The sequence below is a fragment of the Lissotriton helveticus genome, chromosome 7 (assembly GCF_964261635.1).
Source record: "Lissotriton helveticus chromosome 7, aLisHel1.1, whole genome shotgun sequence".
Lineage (NCBI taxonomy): Eukaryota > Metazoa > Chordata > Amphibia > Caudata > Salamandridae > Lissotriton > Lissotriton helveticus.
In genome coordinates, this window is record NC_136068.1 from 837,591,552 (window position 1) to 837,607,471 (window position 15,920).

General features: G+C 46.7%; 1 protein-coding gene across 1 annotated transcript in view; it reads left to right on the top strand.

Annotated features, from left to right (window-relative positions):
• The window catches only part of LOC144769274 (ubiquitin-conjugating enzyme E2 D2), a 311,568-nt gene that overhangs the window by 105,979 nt on the left and 189,669 nt on the right, over positions 1-15,920 (top strand). The window contains exon 2 of the mRNA XM_078653332.1: positions 11,901-11,964. Within this exon, the coding sequence (XP_078509458.1) occupies positions 11,901-11,964 (64 nt within the window). The remainder of the gene's footprint in view (positions 1-11,900; positions 11,965-15,920) is intronic.

The following is a 15,920-nucleotide window of genomic DNA, read 5'->3' on the forward strand; positions in this document are numbered from 1 at the left end:
TGTTAGGCGATAAGGAGTTTGGGTTGAGTTTCTTCATGTCTCTTTTCCAAACTTTGGGCTTAGAGGGTTGAACCGGGTTAAATTTAATTTTTTCATTGATAAGGAAGGAGACAATATGATGTTGTGTATATGATGTTGTGTAATATGATGATAATACACTTTGTGTTTCACCCCAGGTATGGACAGAAGTCCCATGCCCACTGTAAGGGCACACTGTGTGAACATCCTGGTCACCGAACAGGTTCTGGACCTTCCGTTACCAGTAACAAGCTAAGCCTGTGTCCACACACTAGATTCCCTTGACGCCAGGCCCAAACCAAAAGGCATAATACCAGTTTCACATTCAGTCCGGGACTCCGGAGCACAGGCCCATTTACCATGCATGAAACATTTCCATCCAAACAGCAGTTTTTCACAAATACAGTCTTAGTCTCGAGGTGGCTGGAGGCCGCACGGTCAAAATGTTTTTATAAGCCTAAAGACAACCAAGTTCAGTCCTAAGGGACTAAAGACTGCATTACCAGAGAGCTATATATTGACATGCTACCGCCACCGCGCCACAGGCGTGCCGAAGGGGAGCCAAAGGGAAGCCTGTCTGCGCCCGTCTACGGCCAGAGGGGGCCCGGGGCTCGGACCCCTGTGCGGTACAGACCAGACACTCAATATAGCTCCCGAGAACTGCATGGGCTGCGCACCGAGAGTATGGAGTGCTGTAAGCACAAAATGGAGTGCAACAATGTAAGGAGGAATTGCAGATACTGCCCATTCACGTTTGGCGGTGTTAGGGAGGATGAGGGGCCGATTAGTGAACTTAATTGCTGCCTAGTGAATTGTCGGTCGCTAGGGAAACACAGGCTGGAGGTCTATGACCTACTGGTGGACGACCAGATTGATATTTTATTCCTCACTGAGACCTAGCTAGATGAAGAGTCAGGCCCGGACATCATAGAGGCAGTTCCTAAGGGCTATGCGATTAGTCATTTGGAAAGGAAGGGGGGAACGGGGGGGGGTATTGCCATTATCTATAAGCATAATGTCTACTGCATGTTAGCAGAGATCAGTCTGTTGGAGTGTGAGGCGGGATCCTTTTCACTTGAGGTGGGTCAAAACTACATAGTGAAGGGGGTCCTTATTTACAGACCACCAGGTCATGCTAAGGGCTTCGTGTCCAGTGTTCGGGACTACTTAGCGCAACCTGCCTTGCGATATGAGAAATTCCTAGTACTTGGGGACCTGAAGCTTCATTTGGAGGATATTACCTGCCCTATAGCTAGGGATTTCTGTCAGGAAATGACCACTCTCCAACCAGGACTCAGATCCATGGCTCCGACCCACATAAAGGGACACCTTCTGGACCCTCTGTTTGCTAACTGGGAGGATATTTTGGTTCAAACTCAGCTCCCTGTTATCTGAACGGATCATCACCGGGTACCATTTGTAATCAGGCGCCCGGTGATCAGGAGGGTGGTACCGGGCAGTAAATAGCAGTCTGCAGGAGGTGGAGGGGCTTCTTGCAATAACTTTTTAACAAGGCCCTGGGGAAGGGCGGCCCGCCTGGGGGCAGGGATGTGGAATCAGCATGTGAAAACTTAGATTGCCGCATCACGGAGGCTCTAGACTGTACGGCCCCATGGGCCAAGAAAAAACAGTTCCGTACCCAGAAATCTGCCCCGTGGTACTCCGAGAATTTGAGACCAGCCAAAGCTGGTTGCAAACGGCAGGAAAGGATTTGGAGGGCAGATTATTCAGAGCAGGGGAAGGAGCCCTATAGAAAGGAACTCAGAAGTTATCACAAACTTATTAGAAAGGCTAAGGCGGACCATCTGCTGTAGAGAATTGACTCAGCCGGTAACTCCACCCGGGAACTCTTTAAGGTCTACAAGGAGCTGACCTCCACCACCTGCTTAGCAGCACCAGTTGAGGGCTCAGAGGGACTCTGCAACCAGATAGCTGAGTTCTTCTCCGAAAAGGTGGAAAAAATCTATTCCACCTTTCCAGAAGGGGCTAGGAGGGTTGAGATAGGAACGGAAGGGGCAGAACCGGTGGTGGAAGGAGCGGGGTTGAAGGAATTCTTGATACCCTCCCAGGAACAACTAATTAAAATCTGTAGCAGTATCAAGTCCGGCTCCCCATAGGATCCGGCTCCCCCTATAAGATTAAAGGGGAGCTTGGACTGCCTTGAGCCTTTTATAAGCCACCTAGTGACGACCTCTTTTGACACATGCTGTGTCCCTGACTGTTGGAAGGAAGTTGTGGTCCTGCCACTCCCGAAGAAACCAAACCTGGGGCTAGAGCGCTTAAGACAACTTGCGCTCTCGCTTTTACCTTACTTTGCGAAGGTGGCAGAAAAAGTGGTCAATATACAACTAACGGCCCACATTGAGGAAAAAGAGCTTCTGCATGTGACCCAGTCTGGCTTTCGTGCCAGATACTCGACTGAATCGGCTCTGCTCTTTGCCACTGAGTCCATCCGTCAACTGGTGGATGCAGGTCAAACGGCGGCCTTAATCTTGCTAGATTTGAGTGCCGCCTTTGACACTGTAGCCCACCATACCCTGGTGCAATGCTTGCGGAGGGGCGGGGTGTCGGGCAGGGCCTTGGGCTGATTAAAATCTTTTCTGTCAGGGCGGTGCTTCCAGGTGAGACATGGTGAACATTACTCCCGGGTCATTAAGCTGAGCCAAGGAGTGCCGCAGGGATCGACCCTGAGCCCTACCCTGTTTAATATCTGTTGCCCCTGTGGCAGAGATTGCACAGAGGTTTGGGGTCAGGGTCGTATCTTATGCGGACCATACGCAGCTGGTGGTCGCCCTAACCCAGATGCCGGAGTCGGCCGTCCTCCGCTTCAAAACAAGTATGCAAGAACTTGCTGCCTGGATGGCTGATAGCTGCCTGAGGCTGAAGGGCGACAAGACGGAGGTACTAGTGGTGGGACGGGCCCCGACTGTGTGGTCATCGGCATGGTGGCCTCAGGACCTGGGGGCGACACCTACACCATGTGCACGAGCAAAAAACCTAGGAGTATGGCTAGATCCTGGCCTGTCCTTTGATTATCAAACCACGCGGGTGGCAGGTTCATGCTTTGGAATTCTGAAGCGAAAAAGGAAAAACAAGGGAAACCCTACTCACAGCGGAACCAGGGCACTGCGTTTATATAGAAAGACAATGGTTCCTATGGCATATTACTTTTAAACAACTTAGTAATTATAACAGGCTCAATAGCAATTTAAACATTAGAGGGAGGGTGGCAGAAAAAAGGAGAGACACACAATTGTACCATTAAGGATATTACCTTATATTTAAATTTGATAATAAGAAATGCATATGATTCAATTGCGACATACAAATATTATACAAGGTGCAGTGTATCCCAAGTGAGTATTGAGCGAAACAAAAACGTGTACAAACAGGTGAACTATACAGGTTTCAGCTGTGAATATTTACAAAACAGGAAACTGGACTCTGAACAAATTATTACAACTAATGATTATCCAGCTACTATATAATTATAGGAACTGTATTGGTCTGGTTCGTTTCCTAGTGCGTCAACGGCGTTTCGACCCTTAGTATAAAGGTCTCGTCAGGACTGGGCAGTGAGGGACATCTTGCACCAGGGTATTGATAGCCCATACGTGAGAATGTAAAGTAAATTTACTTACAGTGAACCCAGCCGGGCACACTGTATACACAGCTGGTAGCGTGTCCTATTTAGAATTTTCACGGTCAATGCCGTTCCTACGCCAAGTATCCACAGATTGTCTTCGCGTGTATGTCGTGCTGCTCAATGGCTGTCTCCGATCGTTCGTATGATACAAAGGTTATGCCGAACGGCATTGACCGTGAAAATTCTAAATAGGACACGCTACCAGCTGTGTATACAGTGTGCCCGGCTGGGTTCACTGTAAGTAAATTTACTTTACATTCTCACGTATGGGCTATCAATACCCTGGTGCAAGATGTCCCTCACTGCCCAGTCCTGACGAGACCTTTATACTAAGGGTCGAAACGCCGTCGACGCACTAGGAAACGAACCAGACCAATACAGTTCCTATAATTATATAGTAGCTGGATAATCATTAGTTGTAATAATTTGTTCAGAGTCCAGTTTCCTGTTTTGTAAATATTCACAGCTGAAACCTGTATAGTTCACCTGTTTGTACACGTTTTTGTTTCGCTCACTACTCACTTGGGATACACTGCACCTTGTATAATATTTGTATGTCGCAATTGAATCATATGCATTTCTTATTATCAAATTTAAATATAAGGTAATATCCTTAATGGTACAGTTGTGTGTGTCTCCTTTTTTCTGCCACCCTCCCTCTAATGTTTAAATTGCTATTGAGCCTGTTATAATTACTAAGTTGTTTAAAAGTAATATGCCATAGGAACAATTGGAATTCTGAAGGTCCTGTGTAAAACCCTGGATCTTTTACCCGTGGCAGCTAGGAAGACACTGGTGCATGTGCTGGTGACATCCCGCCTGGATTATGGCAACAGCTTGTATCTAGGTGCACCTGCGAAATACGTGCAGCGCCTACAGGGAGTGAAGAATGCTGCCGCCCGTCTCATTTTGAGACGCCCGAAAAGATCATCTGCCAGGGCAGCTCGGGCGACTTCACTGGCTCCCTATTAAAGAAAGAGTCGCCTTTGAAGCGCTGTGCGTTTGCCATCGAATCCTGCAGGGTAGGGCCCCGGCATACCTACCAGAACTCGTGTCCCCATATATTCCTTCACGTCAGCTGAGATCAGTGGGGGTCGGTTTGGTATGTGTACCAGCGATAAAAAGGGCCAGGATGGGTGGCCAGTCATTCAGACTGTTGGCAGCCTAACAGTGGAATGCCCTCCCGATGTAGCTCTGGATGGAAAGCCAAGAGAGGTGCTTCAGGAAAAAACTGAAAACAATTCTTTTTCCTTAGGTTGTGTTAGACTCGGTCCGGGTTGAGGTTACTGCTGATTTTACTGCAGCGTGGGGACACACAGGCATTTGTGTAACCACGGCGCTCTATAAATGGACATATTATTATGAGGTAGGTTTTCCAGTCTTTCACCGGAAACCCGACTCATCCATGCGAGGCAAAAAAACACATTGATCATCTAATGAGCACGTAAGTGCTAGGAGAAGTTGGCCTGGTATATGATCACTATTGTAGTGAGCACCTTGCACCAGTCTAAACAACGCTTATGGTGATGGTTGTAAAATCAACCGTATAGACCTGCATGGTAGTGGTAGCATGGACGAAGCAGTCTTAGGCTGACACTTCAGAGAGCATGTGAAGCCAATTGTTTTACCAATATTAATCCCTTGAATACCAGATGAAAGGACACCACACAAGGTATATATCAAATATGTTTGTAATTATTACTAACACAACCCCTTTGCACTCTTTGAGGGCAGAGTTCGAGATACAGCACAAGTTACTCAATAAGCATACTATAAGTTGCACAAATACAACTCTGCCCTAGGGGCTTCATGAACCATATACTAAAGAAGTGGTATAAGAACCACTGCAGGAAAGGTGAATAGGCCTAGGGCCTAGAGAATTGCTGGGGCTAAACAGGACTACCAAAGGATTGGGAGCAGGAGACCCACAGGACGCGTGTGCAGTGTCTAAACACACACGCGGGTTACCATGAAAAGTCAATGGGAACGTAAAAGTCACACAGTAATTGATTTAGGACACTTCCGGATGGACCACAGGAAAACTCAGTTAAACTAGGACACTTGGATAGTTACTACCCACGGGAGGACCGGAGTACTCTAGTTACCTCACCCAGGGAAGCCGGGTGCATAGGTGTGAAGTCGTGTAGGGTTTCGTCGTCGAATCCTATGGAGAGCTGCAAAGAAGATGCTGCGGGCGACCAGGAGGAAGATGTCCGGGTGGATCCAAGGGTGGATCGGAGTCGCGAAAAACCTGAAAGCAGAGGGGACAGTCTGGGTCACTAGCCAGTGACCGGGAAGGAGCCAGGCGATGTCAAGATGCAATCAGGTGAAGATGCGAAGCTTGTCTCTGCAGCCACGTGGACCAGGAGGCGTCGACGACCAGGAGCTGGATACGGACTGTCCCACGAAGGATCTCGCTGTTGGCAGTGTCGGCTTCCGGATTGGAGTCAACAAGCCTTGGCAAAGGAAACCCACTCAGAAAGGGAAGATCGGCTTCTAGTTCAGACCATCAAGGTCTGGGGAGCTTCCCCTTTACAGGAAAGCAGGAGCAAGCCCAGAGCAACCAGGCAAGCGGTGTTGTTTCAAGGTGATGTCTTCAGGAGGGCCACTAGCCAGCGGGCTAGCAACCGCGAAGACGCGTCGAGGAGAAATGCAGGCACAGGCCCCACGCGGCACTCGTGGAGTGTGGAGGGCTGAGCTTCAGTGCACTTACGGCTCGGGGTTGGGGCTTCTCAAACCCCAATGCACAACTTCAAGGACGCCTCAGAAGCTGCACAGTTAGCAAAAAGCAGGTTTTGCAGGATGTCTGGTCCCACGTCTCTCGTGTCCGCCACGGGTCTCAGCTTTGCTGTGTATGTGGGTCAGAGTCGGAGAAGTCTGGAAGTCCAAAGACTGCGTCGCTAGGTCATCGGGATCCGGCTGGAGCATCGACTAAGCAAACTGGCAAGTTACTGGTGGTGTCTGTTTGCACAGGGTGGTTACTCCTTGACCACAAGGGAGATTCTTCAGTCTTCTAGTTGCAGTAGAATGTCAAAGGTTCAGAGTTGAGTTTCAGTCAGGATATATCTAAAGTCTCTAGACTCTGCTCCTACCTATATGCTGATTTGAGGGGCTGGATTACCTGCTAGGTCCCTCCTATGGGTGGGACCAGGGAAGGGGGTGGTTACACCCCTTTCCCTTTATTCAGTTTCGCGCCAGAGCTGGAGTGCCCCCAGCAACTGGTTTGAACCGGGCTATGCATGGGGCACCTTGTGTGCCCCAGGCAGTGTCTCATTTCATTCAACCCACCCTGCCCCAATACACAAGAGCCTGTCGGGCAGGAAACCTATTGTCCAGGCCTCCCTTGCCGGAGTTTCGTCCAGCAGCAGGAGGTCAGACTCGTGTCTGGCAGCAGCATCCATGTTGTGATGCTGAGGCTCTGTTTAACTTTAACCGGGTAAAGCTACAACCACATTTCTTCTCCCTCCAGAAGGGTGGAATGCTACCCCCGCCGCCAGAACTGGTGGGGGTAGGGGGGGGGGTAGTATTCCAAAGCATATGACACCTTACACTACATGTTTTGATAAAGCCGAACCAAAGTTAGCAATAACTGCGAGGATTATAATGCACGTAAGAGTATATGGTATGGCTATATCATAGAACAGCTAGAAGGACATGGTTCCGAAAGCTGCAGACAGGCTCAGCTCATGCTAGAGCACCATCTCACATAAAACCAAGCACTCTGCCTCCAGGATTGTTAATATGTAACACAAATTGCCCGAACCACAAAATCTCCACAAGCTTCTTGAGAGGGAAAGATTAATTTATTGTGATCACCCTCGACACTTTACTTAGTGTCAATGTTTTTTTCAATCTTTTTCAAGTTATAACAAGCTATAGGACAGAAAACAAACAATACATTAAATAATTACACAGCTATAAATACTTTGTAAATACATGAAAAACAAACATTGTGCCTGATCTCGAAACGCGTCGGCACTTTCATAGGGTGTAATAAAATGTTATCTTCATGATACTAGGACCGGCTGGTCCAGTATTGATTTGTTTAAGAGCCATTCATTTGCTTATAATTCCCCCTTGGATTGGTTTTCTCTATATTCTTATTTTTTGATTGTAATGTTTGTTCTAATGTTGTTTGTGATGTATTCTTAGTTTTTTTGTAATGTTTGATGCAAGGAATTTTCTTTTTTGTATTGTGTCCGAAGAATTTGTTTTTTATGTATGTACAAAGTATTTATAGCTGTGTAAATATTTAATGTATTGTTCGTTTTCTGTCATATAGCTTGTTATAACTTGAAAAAGATTGAAAAAACATTGACACTAAAGTGTCGAGGGTGATCACAATAAATTGATCTTTCCCTCTCAAGAAGCTTGTGGAGATTTTGTGGTTCGGGCAATTTGTGTTACATATTCTATAAAGGGTCTAGTCCCCACCACTTGTTTATGGACCTATCCCCTTTGGTTCATAGAATCCAGGATTGTTAAGGCCTGCCATAGGAGTGACTTATAGGTATATATGTGTCTATATATAATGGTAGGTATAGTATTCCTATGCCTAAGCAAGGGATGATTACACGACCTTGCCCCAGCTGACTGTTCAGCCAGTGGTGGCATAATACGTGCTGCAGCCCCGGGTAGGCCTTGGATGCACCTATGCCCTGGGTACCTATGGTACACTATACAGGGGCTCACAAGGTGACCCAATATCCAATTAGATATGTACCTAAAGTACATGGAGTCCATTTTACAGAGAGAGCAGAAATCCCGGGGCCCTGAATAGCAGGATCCCAGGCCAACTAAGTAAAAAACCAGCTAAACACTAGGCAAAAAGTTGGGGGTAACCATATAGTCAGATATCCACCTTCCTACAAGTGTGCACATAAACTAGCGGGCACATAGTAGGTCATTACTTTCACGCTCTAAAAGCCAATACCAGCTTGCAGATCTGAGGGGAGTGGGTGCATCCTGATGACAAAGACGGTTGTGCTACATGAGTGGCCATTCACCATCTTCGATCTCAAGAATGGCAGGAGTGCCATTAATGCTAAGAAGACTAATTTCAGCTGCAACATGTTTACTTGCAGAAATGCATCTGACTGGTCCCCCTCCCCAGCAGGATCACAGCTCCTGAAAACCCCCAGAACCACTGTGTTAAGGTCACATTGGCGAGGAAGTGATCCACTGTCTGGGAAATCACCATTACACTCTTAAATGGAGGAACAGCTTTTGCCAAGCTAGCAACCAGAACCACCACTCCATTATGGATAATTTTGGAAGGGAAGAAAGATGATTTGGAGTTTTTTTTTGAGCACCCAAGCTAAATGGAGTTCCAAGCATGAGCTAGCCCAGGCTCTTTATCTGCCTTTGACACCACCTCATCGTCTAAGTAAAGACAAAGCGGGACAGTCAGCTGTCCCAAACAGGATGTCCCAGTACTAAGATCTCAGTGAAGATTCGAGGGACAGCATGGGCTCCGAACAACAGTGTCCTGTAGTGGCAGTGCTGAATTCTTACCAAGAAAAACAGGGTACTTCCTGTGTTACTCCAGGATGACTATGCCGCAAAAGGCAATCCCAAAGTCCACGAGAATAGCCAGCTATTCTGCACAGAAGTCAGCAGCGAGCCACAAGTGAACATTTGTAACTTTTTAGAAGACGGCACAGATCCTTTTCCTCTTTACAAGACAGTCCCTTTCTAGGTTCAGGACATGCTTCTTGACTGCTCCTATAAAGAGGAGCCTCAGACTGTTTTGCCTTCCCAGAATTTCTTAAGGAGATAGAGGCAGCCTGGAAAGAGTGATGGCATAGTCATTCCTCACCACTAAGAGGATTCATGAAACTTTGGTCAAATGTGGCTAGTAATTGGTACTGGAGATAAAGGTGCCTCCCTCCCAAAGTGAGATTGGCTCAAGAAATATGTTGCTGGTATATGGGGAAGTCATTGAAACTTCTTGGCCTCAGTTGAGGTATGGGATGGTGTCACTCTTTCTGCTTATGTGCCTCCTCTTTGACTGCATGCAATGCTTCTCAGGGCACAGAAAACTGCAGCCGAATTCTCAAAGCATAAACAAACCCAGCCTTGAATGAATGGAAGGATGACGATGGACTCTTTGGGTCCAGTTATCAGGTAAGTCTTCAGTGTGATGCTGCCATTTGAGAGACAATGAACTGTAGGGTGGGCAGGCTGCTGATTGAAGTTTTTGCAGATCACAACAGTGCCAGTGGAGTAGTGTGGCTCACTGGTTAGAGGCGGCAGGCCTGAGAGCAGAAGTCAGCCTGGGACCAGGGTTCAATTCCCGACGCGGCAGGGTCGTGGACCTTGGTCAGCGGACTCGATAATTCTCGCTTCGGTGCTTACTCTAATCAGGGGTTCCACTCGGCAACTCTGGGCATTAGCTTGCCTAATCTCCACAACGGCCCCACCAATTCCGGGGATGCCTGGCTCCACCTTGGGGACTCCCAGCAAGGGACCATCCCACAGGGAAAGCCAGGACGGGTTCCCCAGAGTTATACAGCGCCGGGACGCCCCGTTGCTGGGGCAGCTGTGCGCTTTACAAGTATACTACATTTACATTTACACAAAAGCTGATACGTAAACATCAAGCTAGTACTTTAAGACTTTCAAGATAGTTTTCTTTGTCAAGAATGGAGAGGATTGCTTCTTTTATGCAGGACTTCGGACGGCATGGAACGCCAGACAAAACTCCGCTCGGAAGTGTAGTTTGTCCACCTCAAGGTGTCAGCTCTAGCTTTCAGGGCTACAATTCCTAGCCATGTAAAGGTTCTGATGAAGATTTGCAAATTGGAAAGAAGGTCAGTAGTTCAAGCCAAGGTAACCAGAAAAAGAAAAATTTGGGGCGGGAGAGGTGGAGGGGGCAAATAGCACACAAGTATTTGCGGTTTGGGGGGGGCTGTTCCATAATTTTGTGCTGCCGCTGGTGCAAATGGCGTGACTTGGCAACAAGGGAATAATTAATTGCACATGATGTGGCCTTGAATTGGGCAACTCCTAAACCTATCAGAATTCCAGACAAGGGGGAGTGGCTGTCAATGGTGCAGAAGGGGCACGTGGTTGTGAGGGCCCCTCTTTACCTCAATTAAGGATGTTTTTCACAACCTGACAGGTGGCTGAGGAACCATTTTCCATCAGAGTACTGGGGCTATTGCGCCCCGCTACGCCATTTAGTTCAGTGCTGGAGCAGAAATCATACAGACACGAGCAAAAAATGAATAGGAACCATTTTCCATCAGAGTACTGGGGCCATTGTGCCCCGCTACGCCATTTAGTTCAGTGCTGGAGCAGAAATCATACAGACACGAGCAAAAAATAAATAAAACTTATTCAGGAGTGTATTAGGTGAAAAATATTCTTCGGCAAATGGCATCAGAGCAATCATTGATAAGAGTGGCAAGGAATAAATTAGTATTACAGGCAATACCAGCTACCAGCAATAGGCGGAGTTTCACACAATTATACAGATTACTTGATGCCTCGTAGAGGCAGCGCATACGCTGCCTATGCGAGACCTAAAAATATGTATTAAAGCAAATGGGGCTCTGGATTACCACCAGTCTTCCGTGAAAGACCCATTAATTGCATCTCAACTACAGACAACACAGCAGGAAAACCACCTTTTAAGATTTTGTATGCTCAGATTACGTGTCTACTATAGCTCTTTAATCCTTGATGGCACAGCACCCAGGATAATGTGCACCATGGAGATACACTTATAAGGTCCAAAAGGCGATACCTATTTGCTATGACACTGCTTGTTATCATTTGATTTTAGTCCTCAAAAGTACAGTTCAGAGCTTTCTAGCCCGTTTGCTTTTTTATGCTTGTAATTGATTCTAATTTGTGTTCTGAATAGCATGGTTTGAAAAAATTGTCTGAGAGCCCACAAATAAGAAGCTATTTTGTGGTAACTTTCATGGAGATGTCCCATTTCTTGCTTACCACAATATCCGTGAAATTAGTTTCCCAAAATGATTTCTGATTACATTTTTTTTATAACATTGTCAAACTGAACAAATCCGTATTGACACTTTTAACCAGTTTCTTGTTCTGACTTATTTATTGTGGTAAGGGAACCAAGTTGAAGTTTATCCTTTTTGTATTTAAGATGGCTGTTTCTATTGCTCCTAAAGTTAAAAAAAAAAAGTGTAAAACAAAATTAAATGGCGCTTTTTTGCCGATTATGTATCTAAAGAAAAATGCTTTCTCTTTTCTACTTCAGGAATTGAACGATCTGGCACGTGATCCTCCAGCTCAATGTTCTGCTGGACCAGTAGGGGACGACAGTAAGTTTTCATTATTTTTTTCTGACTGCCCCAATGTGTTTTGTTATGTGTTGTATTAAAATATAGGGCCTCCTAAGTGTCTACCAGTGCTCAGTCCAGCTGATTTGTTTTTAACTTTGCTTGATGTGTAATGCTGTACTAGAAGCATAGTTCTAGTTTGTATCCTCTGTATAACTCTTCTTTTGACATGAGAATGTGCTGATGAACGTTTGTTCTCAGTTTCTAGTAATTCTGATGATATCTGACACTATATCAGATTGAACCTTTGTATATTTCCTCCTGCTGAAAAAAGTAATCAGACTTTGTGCTTTGGAGCCTTTTTGGTGTTTTTTAACTTCAGATTTCCTGGAGGGAGGGCAAAGGATTTTCTTCAAATCGCTGTGTTCTCTGATGTCATTGCACGCCGTGCTTTGTAACACCTTTTTTTGGACGGACAACCAATTTTTTTTTGATAATTGCAGTTTCTAGCTAGTTATGCTACTGGTTGCTTTCAATTTTGTTAGACCCCATTTGTCTGCGTTGCAGAAAGTTAGCAGTGTTTTTTTCCCAGTATCTTTATTTGGTTTTTATACATATATGCCTATGAGAAATAAACCTATATATACAGGTCTCGGGCTATCTACATTAAGTCTTTGAACATGTAAATGTATACATTAAGCATACTGGACCCTTTGGACGGATGATGGTAACATTTCCAAACATTGTAAAACCTTTAGATTATTTGTTTTCATACATTAAAAAAAACTAAAATCAAACTTATCCCCTAAGGAGTCCTGTCATATGTATAACTATATATATATCTTATATTGTGTTATCCCTGTATAAATTATATACAAAGTACAAGCTAGCTGAAAGTGTTTGTTTCAGCATAGTCCTGTCACTATTCTTGGCAACTATCATTTAGCTCAGAGGGTTTGTTGCGTAGGAGCCACAATGTCCCCTCCCGAATGCTTTCCAAAGTTTAGTAGGATTCTGTGCCTCCTTAGTGTTGCTTGTAGAACCTTTAGATTATTCCTTTTCATACATTAAAAAAACCTAAAATCAAACTTCTCCCCTAAGGAGTCCTGTCATATGTATAACAATATATATATTATATTGTGTTATCCCTGTATAAATGATATACAAAGTACAAGCTAGCTGAAAGTGTTTGTTTCAGCATAGTCCTGTCACTGTTCTTGGCAACTATCATTTAGCTCAGAGGGTTTGTTGCGTAGGAGCCACAATGTCCCCTCCCGAATGCTTTCCAAAGTTTAGTAGAATTCTGTGCCTCCTTAGTGTTTCTTCCGGGTTATAATCTGTTCTGTCATTTTGTTTTCTGAGAGTGGAATATGCCATGCCAGTACTGATTTGACAGTGTGTGGTTTTTAACCTTGAACACTTCCCACACAGTGAAATGGTACGTGGCTGTCCACCCTCATTCTCTGTATAGTAATGGTCAATTTGCGTACCTGTTTCTCTAAATGGGACGTCTAAGGGTGCGTTTATTTAGGGTCTCCAGACAAGTGTCTGCATGCAGTGTCTGCCCCATGACAAAACCATCTCGAGTGATTTACGGTCGGAAATGGTCCTGCTCAAATATTCTGTGTCTTGTACTTTAGTGCGGTATCCCTCACTGCAAAGGAACATGTTTAATCTAGTATGCAGTTGATGTGCCTGGCAATAAATGCATTAGGCTCCAAACGTTCTGAACGTGTCTACTAACTATCGAGGAGTTAAAGTTGTGTGAAACTTTTTTAAAGACTCCGCACCGTGCAGTCATTGAGTGGATCTATCTTAGTCAAGGTCACAGACGCAGTTGAAATCTCTGCCCCAGATTATAGGTGCGTTAATATCCAGCCCGAAGATTGGCAGAAGTCTGTCCAAAAACTGGGAATTATTGCTGTTGGGGACATATATGGCCTCCCACGACATCAGTCCCCCATCCAGAGTTTCTACACCACATATCTGCCCTCAGGATCAATACTGTAGTTTCACCACAAATGGAATACCCAGATTTATACATATAAGGACCCCTTGAGTATATGCCAAATAGGTCTTTCAAACTACTTGCCCCTTGAAGCGTTCAGCTAGTGTGTGTACTTTAACAGATGTCAAAGGCTTCCTGTAACTATTTGATGTGTGGCTGTCAACACCTGAGATATATATAGATATAGATATATATATTCACTGAAAAAACCCATAGGTTTCACACGTTATAATTAGATGGATATTTCACTCATACAAAACCTCTGAAATTCCCCGTTATAGTTAGTTCAGCTAACTATTACTCGCGCGCCCACAATGCACTGCGGATGACGTCACATATTACATCACTCATGACATGGTTCGTGACATCACTCATGACATCATCCTTGTGACAGAGTGGCAGACCAGCTCTCAGCGTAATATAACCGTTGATACACACATTAAAAAATAGAAACTAAAATTTTCAAAAAAATGGAGATACCAATACCACTTACAACAACCTATACATCAATTCTACCATCTACATACACATCCACACATTCACCAACACGGCGTGAGAGTTATAGTTAGCTGAACTAAGAATAACGGGGGAATTTCAAAGGTTTTGTATGAGTGAAATACCCAGCTAACTAACGACCTTACGACCCCTCCGCCGGCGTCGTCACCAAGGGTGTCTCACCAGGCGCCGTCCTCGGGCAGCGTCATCCCCGACCCGGTCCGGATCCGGCGTCGGACAGGCGCTGCCCGGCGCCGTCTTCGACGCCGATAGGTGAGCCCTTCACCGACGATCCGGCCCCATTTCTTCCTGTCTTTCAGGAAATGGAGGACGAGGAGGATTGGGAGGGGTCTGAGGACCCTCTGGCACTGCAGTGCCAGTTGAGTCAGTACTGGACGGACAAACTTGGGGAAGCCAGTGGCTACGGAGGTGGGGCTGCATACAGTGTGGTGTTGACTCTGGCAGCCAAGGCCTTGGCTCTTGAGCTCCCAGTCGTGGCCGTGAGGACTAACCTCCTCACTGAGGTACTCAAACCGCAGGCAATCTCCTCGGAGCCTCTTCTGCCGTTAAACGAGGCCCTCACTGACGTTCTGCTGGGCACCTGGTCCAAGCCCTCCACAGGCCTCCCTGTGGATCGGAACATGGCCCGACGCCACCGCCTGGCACCTGGCGACCCCAGTTTCCTGTCCGTCCACCCCACCCCTGAGAGCCTGGTGATCCCAGACCGCATTCCTGACCGCCCCTCTGGATCGGGAATCCAAAAGGAACGGCCAGTTTGGTAAGAAGCTGTTCTCAAGGAGTTTGGGGTTGCGGTCTGTCAACACCGCCTGCCTTTCGGGCCGTTACTCCCACTCTTGTTGGGATGCGGTTGCGGAAGTGCTGCCGCAATGCCCGGTGAACGTCCAGGCAAAGCTCGCCCAGGCCCTTGCGGAGGGAAGGGACGCAGCATGATATTCCATTCGGTGTGGGCTGGATACCACGGACTCGCTAGGCAGGGCGATTGCAACGACAGTGGCGGTTCGCCGCCACGCCTGGCTGAGGTCTGCCAACTTTTCAGGCGATGTCCAAGCTTCCCTTATGGACATGCCCTTTGATGGCCGTCGCTTTTTTTGGCGACAAGGCGGACATCGTGCTGGAACGTTTTCAGGACTCCACGGCTACGGCCAAGTCCTTGGGCCTCGGCCAACGCCAGCAGACTTCCGCCTTTCGTGGCCAAGGAAGGGGCACCCCCTCATGTCCAGCTAGCCACAGACCGCAGAATCCACCGCAACGCGTTCGCGGACGTGGTAACCGCCGTGGCGGTGCCGGGGGACACAGGCAAGGCCTCTCCACATCCGCCCCCGCAGCATCTGCCTCAAAATCCTCGTCAGAGTTTTCAGGCCCATTCGACACCAGTGGGGGGCAGGGTTCGCCATCACCTCCTCCACTGGCGCTCCGTCACATCGAACAGGTGGGTGCTGCGAATCGTCCAAAGGGGCTACTCCCTCCCCTTCGA